Raw genomic sequence first — 16,539 nt, 5'->3', positions numbered from 1 at the left:
CGTTAATCACGTTATCGTTCGCCCTCACCTCCTCTCATTCCCTCCTCTCCTTTGTCCCTCTGTGTGCGCTCTCCACCGCTCCGTCAGGTTCCTGTGTGGGACGGTGAACGATTTTGTGGCGGAGGTGGGGAAGGCGTACGAGAGAGCCACGGAGAACAAGGAGGAGGCAGATGCGATGGCAAAGAAGGTAAATGGTTCTGTGTGTAATTGTGTGTATTATATAAGCGCTTGTATAACAGTAACTAGTGGGTAAGTGTAGGTGTGTGTGTGTGTGTGTGTGTGTGTGTGTGTGTGTGTGTGTGTGTACGTACATGATAGAGAGAATGAGACAGAAATAGTTGTGTTGAAGGTTCAGTGTCACCATTCCCTCTCTCACTCCTTTGTGCCTTCGGCAGTCTGTGTTTTGTGTCTATTCAATAATGCGACTCTTCATAAGAATGTGAAAGAGACATTGAAGCTCGAATGCTGAACATGAGTGTCAAAGAGGATAGAGTGGAAAAATTGGGTTAAAGTCACTCCTCTGGCTAAAATTCTGCCTCTCCATTTCAGAAAACTCTTAACCCTTTGATTCCTTGCTCATTTTGGTTCAGTTCATACCCTTTAGAACCCCATTTAACTCTGGTATTAATATGTGATCTGTATCTGGATCCACAGGCCTTTGCATCTCTAGTTCACTTGGTATTAATTTGTGTTAACATTATCTTGATTCCCCCTACATCGTCATCTCAATATACAAATAAGTGAGGTAGGTCTCACGGATTTGTCAGCAAACACGGTGCGTCTCAGGTCAAAGAAAGCAATGTTAAGACTTGCAAGCTACTGTTACTGCTAGTAGCTTTAAGCTAGCAAGAAGTGGAGTTAGGTGACCTTTAACTTGCTGGTCTATGAGCCGATTGCATGCATTTACACCTGCATTAACATGTGCTTTTATCCAGACAGAGATCACATCTTAATGCTAGGGTTAGTATTGTTATTTGCAGGAAAAGAGATTGCAAAATAATGTCTGACATTAAAAGTTACTTTTAAAAAAGGGGAAAACTGGATTTCAAGGGGTTTTAAACTATATTGTTAGAGCAGTTGTCTGTCACGAGCAGGTCCTACATGTTTGAAACTGCGAAGAAAACCATGCTGAGAGAGGGAGTGCTTTACCAAGGTCTTTTTTTTTTGTAAAGGCTTTTGTGAGTTGTTTCCAGGAAAGAGAAATGTTCTCGCCTGGCTGAGGCGGCTCGAGCCTCCACCAAACTCCCCTGTCAGAGCGCTTCCAAGTTCCATCCTGTTTATCCGTCTTTCTCCAGATAATGCAGTGCTTTATTGATTCCCAGAAGGATCTTTTCCTATTGATTCTGTAAATATGAGACCTCTGTGTGCTGAATAACGGCGGGTATTGATTTAACGCTGGTTTCGGGTGTCATCGCACAGATTTTAGAATTTAAGTTATGTTCTGCCCAGCGTTGATGTTTGCTGTATTTACACGCCTCTCATTTGACTCTGAGCTGAGCAAGGGAGCAGCACAGACAATAATAATCTCTCTCTGTGCCTGTCCCAGTGTGCGTTGCTGAATGAGAAGCTTGATTCACTCGTCAAGGCCTTAAGCGAGGAAGCGGAAGCCCAGGTAATAATGCCAATTATAATCAATATGTAATAGTCAAAGCAATCAATGCGGTCTTACATGCTGATTAAAATCACAATACAACCGGAACAATTGACATCGAGAAACAAAATGTTACTTCAGGCTCCTGGAAAAGGTGATAAATGATGACTAACACAAACATTTTTTTAAAGGAGCTGTTTGTAAGTTTTGTTATTGATACATAGCATAAATGCAAAAATGAAGCTCTTGGCAAAACTGGTAGGTAAACAGCTGTTAAAGCTAACGTTAGCTATGTAGCAATAGCAACACTTACAAAGGATAGCAGTCAATATAATGACAAAGCAAGTTAAACTGATAGAACACTGTATGTATATATCACATTTGTTTAAAGTGCAGTCTATGTTTAATATGATGCTATTTGTTTGTTTCTTTATTTACTATAGAATTGACAGATATTATTTATGGAAGTGGTGCCGAACATATTTTTTTTCTCCATAAAACTTACATTTCTCTCACCTTTGCCGCCTCCTTGTTAAATGTGAGGTGGTTTTATTTCTTCAAGCCTCTAAAAATATTCAGAATAAAAAACCTTTATAGGGTAAAAATCTATTTAATCCAATCATTTTTTTTAAAGCTTTGGTTTTTCCCTCCATGTGTGTGCATGAATACATTTTTTTGCTCTTTATTCATTAATGTATGTAACTCGATGCTTTTAGCTCAGAGAGGAAATAAAGTTTTCCTCTTCAGTTTAAACATAAGACAGTTTTTAAATCCTCATGATTTTCCTCCTGCTCAATAAAAGGAAAGAGGTGAACTTTAGCTTTGAATCAAACATCTATGTATATTTTATATTTGATAAATAAAATATGGATAACTTCATTATCCAACATCTGATAAATTGATATTAAATGCTGCTTTCCGTTGTGAGAAATAAGAGGAAGACAAGATATCACACCAGTAAAGGGCTCCACAGGGCAGGAAGATTAAAAATGTATAAATGAGGAGACATTTTCTGGTTAAATATTGCTGCTTTGGTGATGCTGCAGGGTTCCCACTGCTCTTATAAGTGAAAGAAATCTTACGAGGAAGTCACTTAACGGGACAAAAAAGGTCACTTAACAGGATTATAGCAGAGGATATTTTACAGATATTGTTCTGCAGTGAAGAAGAAGACATTTTCCCTTTTATCTACCTTCATCCAGGTGGTGCCAGCAGGTTCAGTGCCCAGCCAGGAGAGCGGAGGCTCCAGCCCCGGTGAAAGTGGCGGTGAGTCGGGTTCAGAGGGCAAAACATACCGGTCCAAGGAGCAGCTGATGCTCAGGGCCAACAGCCTGAAGAAAGCCCTGAGGCAGATCATCGAACAGGCTGAGAAAGGTAAGAGGAAAGCCGTTTGACCTTGGTGTCATTTTATATAAAGCATCAAATCGGGCTTATTGCGTTAACATGATTGTGCTGTGGGAAGATCACCGATCATTCGCCGTCATCATTTCAGTGGTGGACGAACAGAACCGACACACGCAGGTCCAGAGGATGTCGTCCTCGTCCTCCATCAAAAGAGAAAACAGTGAGGAGCTGAAGGATGCTGAGCCACGTAAGTGTCCCTTTCATTCAGTCTCAGCAGGGATGTGAAGTGAAGGGACAAAATCCAAAATGCTATTTGTACATTTTGGGAAAAACACTGTCGGTATTTTAAAAACCCAAACCTCTGTATTTTGTCAGAAAAGGTTTGAAGATTGAAGAATAACCCGTGGAGAACAAACAAACTGTTTTTGTTTTTGGGCATTTTATAAGACATTTGTTTCATCAGACCAATTTTCAATTGGAAGACACTTCACTTACCCATCATGCCTCCTTCCAGGTCCAGGAGGTTTAAGTCCCACCTCGCCCATCGTCCTGGAGAAACCAGAGAGCCTCAACACCGTCACCTTCAACGAGGACTCTGTGTAAGTCTGTGTGTACACTCGTCTGCTCCTCTATTAATGCTCTATGATGTTCGAATGAATAATCCATATTGTACGTATCTGCAGACAATGTTCAGAGAAGTGTGTGATGAACAATTACTTTGGCATCGGCCTGGACGCCAAGATTTCCCTGGAGTTCAACAACAAGAGAGATGAACACCCCAAGAAATGCAGGTACGAAGACACACACACACACACACACACACACACACACACACACACACACACACACAGAAAATTACACTGAGAAGTTCTGTTTAATTTTGTGATTCAACAACTCTCGTGAGAAAGAATACCTAATATTAATGCCTGTTTTTTTTTATTCACCTAAGATCAGCATAGTTAGAAAACACATTTAACACATATTTATCTCCTCTGTTCATATTTATCTCAGTACTGCAGTTTCTGTTTGACTTAAATCTGTTTAAATATATATATAACGAATCAGCCCATAACATTCCCAATAATGCTGGTGATTTTTGAAGCTTTTTGAGTGTAAAATGAAGAGAGCAGGCTGCTGGTAACTAGCGATGCTTTGGTAATGAATGGATAGAAGAGAGTAAATAACATTTAAAGGCAACGCAGAGCAAGTTTACAACAAGCCCTAAAAGGCATTAAGACGACATATAAGAACGACACAAGATGATATAAACATAGAAGATAAAAATAAGATAAAAGACATATTAAACAGGAGAATATAGGAAGTGAGATTTGAATAAAATGACAGATATTGGAGAAAGAGTGATGACTGAAAACGAAGCTCGTTTAGTCAGAAGAAATAACCCCAGACATCTGAGACAGTGTTACGTGACTCACTCAACAGTTTAATCATCAGAACAAAAGATCAACAACCGTGTTACAACATATCTGATTCTCTGATGTAAAAATAAAAAAAAGAAAAGAGAGAGAGAGTCTAAGGTACGAGCTTTGTGTTCATACAATTTCTAAATTAATGAGACAATTATAGCATTGTGTTTTGTTTCTCCATGGCAACAGTGCCTGAGGCTTATGGGTATTGTAATATTTAGATCTATCCATCTATACAGCAAAAACCTGTCGTTACAAGTTCGTACATTATCTGGGAGACTCTTATGTTTCTGTCTTAAGTAAAAATTAAAGATGTTTATTTCATATAAAGAAAACACTGAAAGAGTCAGTCACCAGCTGCAGTGACTCAGCTCCACCTTATTTATTGATGTTGTTCTCTGATCCATAAAGTTTTAATCTAATGAAACAAAAACAGCGTTGACTGGTTCCTCCCTCCCGTCTCCTCCTGCAGTAGTCGCACCAAAAACATGATGTGGTACGGGGTACTGGGAACCAAAGAGCTGGTCCAGAAGACGTACAAGAACCTGGAGCAGAGAGTTCAGCTGGAGGTGAGAGACACGCACACACACACACACACACACACACACACACACACACACTGATTTCTCTGAACAAATGAGGAACAGAATGTAGCTGCTTGTGTTGTGGGAAACAAATAGCCATCAGCTGTTTTCCTCTCACATCCTGAACGTATTTTTTTCTTACTTCCTGTCTTCAGTGTGACGGCGTTCCCATGTCTCTGCCGAGTCTGCAGGGCTTGGCTGTGCTCAACATCCCCAGTTACGCAGGTGGTATCAACTTCTGGGGAGGGACCAAGGAGGACAATGTGAGTGTTCAGGAGATTGATCCACACATTTAAAAAAAAAAAACATGCCATCGAGCACATTGGAAGTGATGTGGCTGATGTTCTTCGCTCTCATCTTTCACGTTACGTTCAGAACTTCGGGGCTCCGTCGTTTGATGATAAGAAGTTGGAGGTGGTGGCTGTGTTCGGCAGCATGCAGATGGCCGTGTCCCGAGTCATCAACCTGCAGCACCACCGCATTGCGCAGGTAACACACACGTCCTCGCATGCATACAGCTACAGTCGGTTTTATTAAAACATTTCACAAGTTCCTCCCCCTCCTGCAAAGAGACATTTGTATTTTGAGACTCGCGTCTCTTTGCAACAAAAGTCTGAGTAAAAGAAATTATTATTTACTTATTTTTCATTTATTGACGTCTTAAAAAGCATTAAAATCAGAACCCGGAGAAGATACTTGGATGCACCAGTATTTATTTATTCTAAACTTGAAGTAAATGACAAACAATCGTTTCCCTTTCAGTCACAAAGACACGGTATGGGGACTGCAGCTTAATAGACGTTGCGTTAAAGCAGAACGTCACAATGGGGAAACGGGAACTTTACAACTTAGAAAAAGGTTTCGGGGGATGGAATAGAAGAAATATAAGTTGATTGATTGTGACGGACTGGGTTGCAAACCTCAGATAATCAGTTCTGTTGCTTTACTGGAAATAAGCTCCAGTGCACTTTGCTGACTCTGAGCCTGCAGAGGAGTCACATGGTTCAGATATACCAACTCTGAAATGTCCAACAGCAGAGGACACGGGAGGTCAAGCAGGGAATAGCTGTTTAAAAAAAAAAAGGACTCTGTGAGAAAAAACAAGGCGTCTCATCTGACAAGTGCTGTTTTCCACTCTGCTGCGTCTCAGTGCCGTCAGGTGAAGATCACCATCCTGGGGGAGGAGGGGGTTCCCGTGCAGGTGGACGGAGAGGCTTGGATCCAGCCGCCCGGCATCGTCAAAATCATCCACAAGAACCGGGCACAGATGCTCACCAGAGACAGGGTAATGTCCAACTAAAAATTGATTTTTACAGCATAGAAATGTGTGTGTGGGAACTGTGTGTCACTACATTTGCATGTGCATATGTATAAGTCTGTTATATGCATATGAAAAACAACAGTCCTGGCTCAAAACACTCTTCCTTTCATAAATATTGCAGCTGAAAATCCACTCCCAGGCTCCAGCTCTCTGCCCGTGTTGTTGACTCTTTCTATTCTGGGGATTTCTAGAATCACACTCGAACCCGCTGTGTTTGTTCTCTCTCTTCACTCTGCTCAAACCTTTTGAGAGCTCTCCTGAGCCGAGCACATTTGGGCAGTTTGTTTCCATGGTTTCCCTCCTTAAGTACCACAGAGAGACGAGATGTTGGCTCACCGGTTTTATCCTCCTCAGAAGAGGCTTTTATTTACTCAAATAGTGACAGTACAGTTTCATCCTGGTTGAGATTGTTGACAAGTTATTAAATAAAATTTGTACATTCCTTCATCCCATCAGATTTACAGATTAAAAATAGTTTTTTTCTCTTGTATCTCAGTCCACATGTGTTTACTGGAAACCTTTCTACCTTGAGTATTCTTTATATGTCTACACAAACACATAAAATGTGTCATGTTGCCCTTGAATTTGGTTTCTCTAGCAAGTGACTCATGCCTAAAACTAAGACCCTGTCTCTGTGCGTCCAGGCCTTTGAGAGCACGCTGAAGTCGTGGGAGGACAAGAGGAAGATCGACAGCTACCGTGCCACCAGGCCCCGCCTAAACTCCCAGCAGTCCATGGAGTACCTGACTGAGGAGGAGTGCGCTCAGGTTCAGCAGCTGGGCATGGTGGCCGACTCCCTCATCAACAAGTAAGAAGCTGGACACGGTGAAGTTTGAAGTCTTGTTCAAAGAGGCAATCCTAACTGTGCCCAAACTTTTGCATGCAACTGTATATCTACCATATATTTAATATATCGTAAAAACTTTCATTTGATGTTAAGCTGTTGGTGAAACTCGATACTCCCTCTACATGTTTCACAATAAAAGCCTACCAGAAAAGGGAGGGATTATGTGCTGGAATGCTCTTCTGTTGACGGTAGCTTAACACACAATGAAAGGAATGACAAAGCAGACGTGGTTGGAGTGTAATTACTGAATGAGAATAGTATTTTATTTAAAAAAGAGAAGCTAAATCCAGCTGAGTTTAGATATGACATCACTCTGTTGTTACTGTCAATATATTTCAAACACATTAAAACAGGAAGAGATTAGAAAAAAGGGAGATGTTTTACTGAAATATTGTAAAATTATACAGTATATAAAATCCATTAAAATTGGCATAAAGAAAGAATTAGACTAAAGAGAGACAAAGGATCATTTAGTTGTTTTGTTACAGCAACCAGGAAGTTATTTTGCATAAAGGCCTCTCTCTCATTAAAATCTATTTCAAATGCTTGATATGAGGATTTACAGTAACTCACTTCTACTATTACAGTTGTACACACGCAGTGTATTAAAGCAAACTTCCCCTTTGATGATCAGCATCTGAAGATGTCAAAAGGGAATTTTGCTCCACATTTTGGGATTATTTTATCCCACTGCAATCAGCTCGCTTATTTGCAAAGTTTTTCACTGCTGCACCGATGAGTCATTTTATTTCTCTTTTTGAACACTTCCAAACCGTTTGTGTCCCTCTGAAGTCTTCTCAGCTCGTCTCAGCTTGTCTGCTTTTATTATGATCTTTTCAATCATGTCTGCAAAACTAAATTCCCCTTTCAGGATGATAAGTATTTTAATTACATGTGTAAACTTATCTCAGAAGTTGAAGAATAATCATAAAGGGGGTTTTCTTGTGGTCGGGGAAAGTAAATGGAAAGAGATTTGATGTGGGGAATTTGAGAGCACAATAAAAAGTATGCGTGGTGTAATTTCCACCCTTTGATATTTCATAAAAAGACTCGATGTGGAGATGTTTGGCGATGTTACATAAATGATATGAGATGGATTTATTTTCTCACCTTAAAGTGGTTTAGGTTTTTCAGAATTTCTTCAAATTGACTTTATTAGTTGACATTACATCCCTGTTTTTATAATAAAGCTGTTGCAGTTGTGAAGTTTTGTCACAATTTTGAATAATTTTGGAGTTGAAATCCAAACATCTACATCTACTGAACCAGCAGGAGGTACCGTAGACGGAGAAAGGAATCGGGCTTTTGTCCCATCAATAGGCAGAGATAACTACTTGGAATAATCTCCATAATTATGCCCTTTCAGCTTGTTGAAATAATAATTATAGTGCTTTCAAGTCTATGATTTCCTCCCTCATCCTCCCCAGGATTCGCGAGGCAGCCAAGACCCACAAGCTGGTGGAGCAGGAGTTGGCTCACGCCGTCAACGCCACCGCCCTGGTGCTCACTGAGGCCAAACTGTCCAGCCCTGAGGTAAGACACTGAGGAGGAAAGGGTGACAGACGGGACAGACAAATGGGCTGATTTGACTGAGGAAATGGAGAATGCAGATTTTCAGCAGTACGCTTGTCAGTTTTTACAGGCAGTTCATTTTGTGGCCTGTTAATCTGAAATGCATCGGTGACATCACCTCAAGGACAGAGCAGACTCTCCTGTCTGACGCTATGGAGGCTCAACAGTGTTCAAAATTAAATGTAAAGAAGAAATATATAATATAACAATGAAATCGCTAACTATTATTAACTGTTATTTCATCCTACTGCTTTTCAATGTAACTGATTTTTTTACTGCAGGTCATTTTTTATTTCCAAGGTGATTTTTATTTTCCCAGTCTGCTTTAATTTCACGACGCTGTTTTTCCCAGTCAGCAGTTTTCAACCACTTTACAAAAAGTGTCAGTGTTAAATAAACAATTGTGGGACTGCCTGTTTTGGGGGCTGAATAAGCAGAGTCACATAACTGTCTCTCCTGTTTGTCTTGTTTGACAAGGGCTTGGGTAGCTTAAGCAGCGAAAACAGTCGTTAGGAAAAAATGATGTGAAATAAAAACACTTTGGAAAAAAGAGAAAAAGACACAAAACATTTTATAATAATGAGGTACATTTAAAAAAAAAAAGAGTTTATTTAGATATTTCACAGTTTCATGGTTATATGTATCTTGTCTGTATATGATTATTCATTTCAGGACTTGGTTATCTTTGTCTTTGTTTGAGAATAAATTCACTGAGTTGCAGTATTTAGTCATCTTTCTTTGAACTGCAGAATCCAGTCTATTGAAAGGCCGGATATTCATAAAGTTTTTTGTTTTGTTTTGTTTTGATTTTTTTTTTTTGACATATTCTAAATTTTGGATATTTTTTTTTTTTGTAAACTGTCACATCTAAACGTTTGTGTTGTTGTTGTAAAATCATTGCTGCAATATGTTGCACACTGACTGCAATAAATGAAGTGGTACATCATCTGAATCCTTAGCTTTGGGCCATTTATTGTACATTTTGTTTTTGGACACTTTCACTTATATGATGAAAAATCCTCATTTTGTTCATTTCCAGTGTCTGAGTCGCAGCACAGCGGTGGAAATTGTCAACAGCAGCAAAGTTCTCCAGGCTGAGACCAAGATGCTGCTCGATGGAAAACTACTGGTACAGCTCTGCAATTTCATCCACGTCTTCTCTCAGTTGTTTCCTTTGTTTCCATTGTCTATTTTCTCTCTCTCTCTCTCTGTCTTTCTCTCTCTCTCTCTCTCTGTCTCTCTCTGTCTCTCTGTCTCTCTCTCTCTCTCTCTCCCCCTCTCTCCCCATCTCTCCATCTTTGCTGAAGCCATTCAAGCCTTGAAGTCTCACATTTCAGTTTCTGTTGTCTATTGTCTTTGGTTAGTTTTTGTTTGCTATAGCTTTGTTTACCCAGTAGAGAAATTTACATTTTTTAACATTGGCACTTTGTGCAGAAGAGCAAATATAATGGCAACATTACTGCAAACCATCACATACTTTCCTGCTGCTCTTATCTGCTGTTATGCGCTCTTCTTTTTCATCTTCTTTACTCTTTTCAGACTTTAGTAATTGGGCTAAACGTTTACTGCTTTTATCTTCTGTGCCTCTTCAACACTGGATGTCATTTTGCTTCCCTAAACTTGACATGAGAGAGACAAGATTAAATGATTAGACACAGGGTGCATTAGCATAATATGCAAATTACCTTTAGTTTGAAAGAATTTGCAATACGACTGTTGACAGATAATGAAAAGATGTTCTCTGTTTACAAATCTTTCAGCTTGCATATTATATTACATATCTATTTATGCTTATAAACCTTTCAAGAACTTTGGACATTATCAAACCAAAACCCTTCCTCCTCCTCCTCCTCCTCCTCCTCAGTCGGATTCTCCACAGGAAGAGGAGCTGCGGTCGACTCTGAACAGCCTCAGTGCCGAGCTCCACAAGCTGGACGACATCCACTGGATTTGTCCGCTCATGCAGTGCTCTGAAGAGGTGGGGAGACAAACTGCATGTCTCTGTTTGTGTATGTGTTTGAGAGAGAATCCACTGTATTATCACAGTCTATCCAACAACCAACACACTGCCAGTGTCACCTCTGCTGCTATGTCCTAACTGATGACTCAATTTCCACAATCTCTGCACCTTTCGTAGGACTCGGTGAGAGGCAGCAGTAAGAGCAGCAGCAGTATGAAGCTGAAGATCATACCCAAGGTGAAGAAGGAAAGAGAGAAGCTCCACAAGCAGAAGTCCAACAGCTCTCTCTCAGGTAAAAGATCAGGACAGCATTGGATATGCAATCATGCTTCAAAGCCACAGTATGTTTGTCAGTGTAGGAATGGTACAAACAGAACCATATTAGTTCTCTTTGTCCAGAAAGGGAAACTATTTTCCAATTGTAGGAATGAACTGATCCAATTTGCTGGATCGGGATCATAGTGATTGATATTGGCTGTTTAGAGCATGACCTAGTGATCATGTATTGTAATCATGTCAGCTGTCAGAAACTACTCAGTGTGTTGTGCAACCCTGCAAGTTCAGCCGTAACTACAGCAGGATTGGGATTTGGCCCAATCCAGGCAGTTATTAACAGCTACATAGAGCCTAATCCATTTTTGATTATTTGTGTTGTCAGTTACAAACTCACTGTGTTTGACACTATAATCTAAAACAGGAAGTAATGATCTCGACGATCTCTGAAAGTGCACCTACTCTAAAAAAGGAAGTAGACAGCCATCTTGTTGTTAATCTATTCATTTTGGAGAGACTTTGGCATCTTTTTTTGGTATATTGGTAATATTTATCTATTTATCGTTGTTAAGAAAGGAACACAGGCTGACATTTTTATTTCATTTTTCTCTCTGTCCTGCAGGAACTTGGGAGATCAAAGGTGGGGCCAGTGATGCAGATTGCTCGGGCAATTGAAGTCATGCATGAGGTGCTTTATTACCACCCCGATTACCCTGCAAACCAGGGGTGAGGAACACCCCACCTGTTCTCCTCCCCTCTAACCATGATGCCCAGTGGCTTGACAGAGATGTGAGGAAGAAAAGGAAAACCATCTTCCCAACTTTTATGCCATTTCCTCCCTGTTTTACTTCTTTGTTCTCTTTTTTTCGCAAACAGGGAGGAATTTTTTTTCTTGTTTTTATCTAGTTTTTTCTGAAGGGGCTTGGCTTTGCATCGCATCGCTTTACCATCGGCGTTGTGCTTTTGGTTCTGTTAACCTGCTTGAGCTAGGAAGTGGGCGTGGCTAGCAGCAAATCAAACAGAGGACAAGGGAGACGTGGAAGGACGGCGTTCTCCTCGCAAACTTTTTTTTTTTTTTTTTTTTTGACAAAGAAATGTGTTTACGTGGTGCTCTCCTTGCATGTCGAGTGCGGCCATCTTATTTTATATCTATTATTATAAGTTACGGTTGTTTAATTTTTTTCTCTCTAACTTTAATTGTTTTATTTCTGAACTTATCCTTTAGACTTTGATTTTTCTCGAGACTATCTAAGAGTATTTATTTGTTGTTGCTACTGCCATGAGAACTCCAACGGCAACAAATCAACAAAATGAACAAACTGAAACATCTCAACCTTATGTCTACTGAACTGGAGAATATCTTAAATGTTGCAAAAAATATACTGAGGAATGTACTTGTGTGGACTTGTATTAACCTGTGAATAATGATAATGTTAAACGATAAATCATATACTGTATGATTTCACAAAGGTTCTATTGTTGTGGTTCTAAAGTGGTTCTTAATAGGCTGTTGTGTGACTAATGTGGTCCAAGGCTATGCAGCCGTGCTGCAAAAAATAATGTTCTTTATGATGAGTCATTTCATCTAGATTTCAGCCTCATGAAAAGATCCGTCTGTGGGATTTAAAGTACGGTACATCACTTAGTTGTTATCAAGGTCTAAAATGTGACTTGTGTGGGAGTCAAAAAATCTTTTCCGACTGTGCTTTTTTTTTTTCACTTCTTTTTTTGAGGATCATTTCAAGGTACAGCGCTAGATGAAATGACTCAATAAGTTAAGGTATTTTTGGCAATGTGTGGTGAGGGTGTTTACAGAAGGAGGAAGCATCAAGGACACGTTGACAAAACATTACAGCTACTCAGCGTATTACTCCTACTTTGCCATACTTTTGATTGTATATGTAATATAAGAATAAGAGTCAGTGGACATTTGATTTTTGCCTTGTCTGTGGTTAAAAGCTATTATTATCATTACTGTTATTACAAATATATATATCTATTTTTTTGTATATCTTATTTTCCCAATGGTAATCTGTGAAGCTGTTCTGGCTTTGCTGCTTCCCCCTTTGAGAAACTCCTCGGCCACTGTGCATATAATTGAAGCCAATTAACGCTGTTCTGTGTGTCCCTGCATGCATACTTAGCCTTCCTTCGCCTCACAGTGCGGACTGAAGTTGCCTCATAACAGTGAATTTTAGCTCGTTTGTTCCAGCCGGTGGCATTTGTGAGTATTTATTTTTAGTTTGTTTTAACCTGCTTCTCGGTCCAGGTTGTTGGGGTTTAACTGCAACAGACCACTGGAGAAACATGTAACTGAAACGTTTAAACTTCACGAGAGTGTTTTGATTTACACCGTTTCTTCCCACACAGTTCTCCAAGCAGATTACAACAAACTCAACTACTTCATATATCTGAATCTTAATTGCCCTAGCTACGGCTAAGACAAGTACGAGAATGTGCCACTGTTTTGACACGGCTAAAATACTGACGTTTACGAGTTCTAGAGACAATTTCTACCCAGGTTTTACAGTAATGATCCTTTATGGAATACACCAGTATTTGGGGAAATTCACTTTTTGCTGTATTACGTCAAGATGGACAAGAAGATATCTTTTTCATCTTTGTGCACTCAGTAAAGAGGTAGAAAGAGGAAGCTCTGAGATGCGATTAGCTTAGCAACAAATAAAAAAATAAAACAAACAAACAAACAAACAGAAAAAAACTGAAATAATTGGGAAACGTTTTCAAATTGGTTTTTGGATTTTCTTTTACTACAGGTGATAAAATGTGTGTGTATATATATATATATATATATATATACGGTAAAAAAAGAAAAATGTTTTATTGGAAGGTACTTTTGATGAAGATAGGCTAGCTGATTCCTTTGCTTTCAGTGCTTTGTCATAAGCTAAACTAAACAGGTCACGAAGCTAACTGTGTACTGAACGGACAGAGATGAATTATAGATACTTCTATCTAGCGCTAACACAGCAAAAATGTGGATTATTGTCAGCATTATTTTAAAAGTTTTAATTGTTAAGATGTAATGAAGTATTGTTTACCAGTCAAGTCTAGACTTGAGTCAGATAGAAGCTACAAATGTTTGTAAGCTGTGCGGAGTGCTAATGGTGGAGTTCGTTCCATCATCTAACGGTCGGTATGAACTATGAAGAACCACAGAGAAGTATTTTGTTTTATACACAACTTGCCTAAAGTTGATTTTTCATGAGCAACTCCAACACTAACATATCAACATCATCACAAATACACTTTGACCTAGTTCTGGTCAAGATGGACAAAGTTATTTGGAGCTTTAAATTGAACATTACAACCAAGAGTGAGGCTGTAAACATGTAAAGGATCATTTCTGTGCTTCTTCCCATTCACTGAAAGGGTTGGTTCTTAATTTTCTCAGTTATTTACACGTTTATGGAACTAACCCGAGCTAACTCTTGATAGGGCGGAGTTACTGTGAGGCGTTGTAGATGTTCAGATCTGGTAGGATTGTGTTACTGTATCCATAGTGTGCCAGCTATACGCTCTACACCTTAGAGGCTTTAGTAGTGTCGTGCCAAGTTTGTACTGAGTTCAGTGGGTTATGAGAAATGTGTGTGTGTGTGTGTAAGGGTGTGAGAATGCGTGAGCTAATTTGCGCTTCAGTTGCGAAAGTTGTTGTATGTCGTACATTTCAAAGTTTACTGTATCTTGCCTTGCACTTTACGAAGAAGCAAACTTAATGGGGGGAAAAAAAGACATTTTTGTGTATGTGTGCGTGTGTTTAAGAGTTCGAGTGGTTAAGAGTGATTTGTTTTTTTAAATTGATTTAATGACACAATATTTTATTTATGAGAAATGTATACGGACAAAAGTGTGTTGATAAAATGTAATATATCTAACCAAACATAAAAGAATGATAAATATATTGAGATGTATACACAAATGTTTATTACATCAGTGGTTGTACAATTACTCTCACAGCAGCTTGAGACCTCCCATTTAACACCGATGTTCTTATATGTGATTAATGTGTCATTCCACTGCCACAGCACTGTCTTTGAAATGTCTTTCCAATGTTACACCAATTGGTATTGAAATAGTTTTCTTAAAAAAAATTTACCAATGTTAAAGATATTCTAACCTTAAGCCAAAGTTCTAGAAATTCTCCAGTGTTATTACAGACTATTAACGAATCATTTACACAGAAAAGATGTCATGTACAGCCTGTGTTTATTCAATATTTGGGTGAAATTTTTGTGTATTACTTTTGATCTGATTAGTGTTCGTTGTGCTGTAAATGAACACAAAGGTGTTTTGGGGAACACACCTTTGTGGAAGCCATTTTGGGATGAAAAACTAGTTGCCTATGTTTAATGGTCTTTTAACCAATGATTTCATAGTTTGTTTGGTTTGGTTTATGTCACTTTTTTTGTTTGTGTAATTTTTTTTTTTTCAAGCAGCAAGAATGGACTGAAACTCTTCCAAGGAGTTTCAGCTGAGTTGAGAAGCTGAGAAGAAAATTGACAGCTGAGAAATGATTCCAAACACTCTACCATGTTTGTGCAACAGTTTTCCATAAGTCAACATTAGTGAATGCACCCCCCCGATCTGAACAGCCTATATATCGAGACTGTGTGCGCAATGCTGGAAGCCAGACTAGATGTTGCACGACCTTGTACGTTGCGAGGTGTTTTATTGTGTTATCGTGTGCAGTGTGTAACAAAGACAAAGTCAGCGCAACCCTTTGGAGATTAAATGAATTATTGAAGTGTGAAGCTGGTGTCATGTGTTCATACTTAAAAACCTCAGGATACATTTAACTCTGTCTGTGTTGTTAAGTCAATTTCAAGTACTGATATTTTGCTTTTTGTTGCTCATCACTTTTTGTTTACCTTGTGCATGGAGAGAATACTGTATGTAAAGGCCTCAGTATGCTTCAAATGAACTTGGTTGCACCATGTGTCGTCTGACTGCATCTAATGGTGAAAGTGTTTAAAGTGGTTTTTGAATAGCCACACTCGAAGGTTGCCTCTTCAATCTCACTCAGAGTTTTTTTTTTTCTGCAGATTTTTGTAGTCTTGGCTAAATGACTCTCCCCAAATCTCAGAAAACGCAGCAGCAGATTTACAAGGAGGTGTTGATAAACTTGACCCCACACTAGAAATGTACATGGTTACGTTCTTTCCTGAAAACATATTCAAACTTTAAATAAAGTGACGTATTAACAGTCCCATGAATTAAATGTACAACCACTTTTAGCCTGTTTTAAAATCCTGGCCAGTCTTCGCTGTTGCTGCCGGTTGGTGTGAGATGCATTCTGGCAGAGCTGGCCCAAGCCTTTATGGGGCCCTACGCAGAATTTGATTAGGCCAAGGGCGTAGGATTGGTCTCAACATTTGTAGGGATCTGTCTGTGTAAGTTTTCATTCGTCCAGGTCATAGTTATCTCTTTCTCAGATTAAATCGAAGGCTACTGGACTTGTATTTGTCTGTGGAAGACGTTTCGCCTCTTATCCAAGCGGCTTCATCACGACAGTCGTTAGGGACAACATAACAACAACATAACCTCAGACGACTCTCAACGATCGTCATCCACCAGGGGCTCACCTGACCCTAACGACTGTCGT

General features: G+C 39.4%; 1 protein-coding gene across 5 annotated transcripts in view; it reads left to right on the top strand.

Moving 5' to 3' along the window:
* si:dkey-172j4.3 (diacylglycerol kinase delta) overlaps nucleotides 1-15,688 on the top strand; it is a 70,014-nt gene extending 54,326 nt beyond the window's left edge. For 2 of the 5 annotated variants that reach the window (XM_023422698.2, XM_023422699.2), the window contains 16 exons: nucleotides 88-187; nucleotides 1,547-1,612; nucleotides 2,794-2,965; nucleotides 3,084-3,182; nucleotides 3,450-3,534; nucleotides 3,619-3,726; nucleotides 4,832-4,928; nucleotides 5,099-5,206; nucleotides 5,319-5,432; nucleotides 6,094-6,228; nucleotides 6,909-7,072; nucleotides 8,539-8,644; nucleotides 9,723-9,812; nucleotides 10,548-10,661; nucleotides 10,821-10,935; nucleotides 11,539-15,688. In XM_023422698.2, the coding sequence (XP_023278466.1) occupies nucleotides 88-187; nucleotides 1,547-1,612; nucleotides 2,794-2,965; nucleotides 3,084-3,182; nucleotides 3,450-3,534; nucleotides 3,619-3,726; nucleotides 4,832-4,928; nucleotides 5,099-5,206; nucleotides 5,319-5,432; nucleotides 6,094-6,228; nucleotides 6,909-7,072; nucleotides 8,539-8,644; nucleotides 9,723-9,812; nucleotides 10,548-10,661; nucleotides 10,821-10,935; nucleotides 11,539-11,591 (1,726 nt within the window). In that variant the 3' untranslated portion in view covers nucleotides 11,592-15,688. Of the gene's footprint in view, nucleotides 1-87; nucleotides 188-1,546; nucleotides 1,613-2,793; nucleotides 2,966-3,083; nucleotides 3,183-3,449; nucleotides 3,535-3,618; nucleotides 3,727-4,831; nucleotides 4,929-5,098; nucleotides 5,207-5,318; nucleotides 5,433-6,093; nucleotides 6,229-6,908; nucleotides 7,073-8,538; nucleotides 8,645-9,722; nucleotides 9,813-10,490; nucleotides 10,693-10,820; nucleotides 10,936-11,538 lie in introns of those variants that run through there. The other 3 variants (XM_087178343.1, XM_087178344.1, XM_087178345.1) reach the window with 2 other exon arrangements.
* Nucleotides 15,689-16,539: the final 851 nt, after the last annotated feature.

The sequence above is a fragment of the Seriola lalandi genome, unplaced genomic scaffold (genome assembly GCF_002814215.2).
Source record: "Seriola lalandi dorsalis isolate HSWRI2012SDOR001 ecotype SW California unplaced genomic scaffold, Sedor1 jcf7180002054684, whole genome shotgun sequence".
In the NCBI taxonomy this organism is placed as follows: Eukaryota; Metazoa; Chordata; class Actinopteri; order Carangiformes; family Carangidae; genus Seriola; species Seriola lalandi.
Note: the sequence above shows the minus strand (reverse complement) of the source record. Positions and strands in the feature narration are given on the sequence as shown.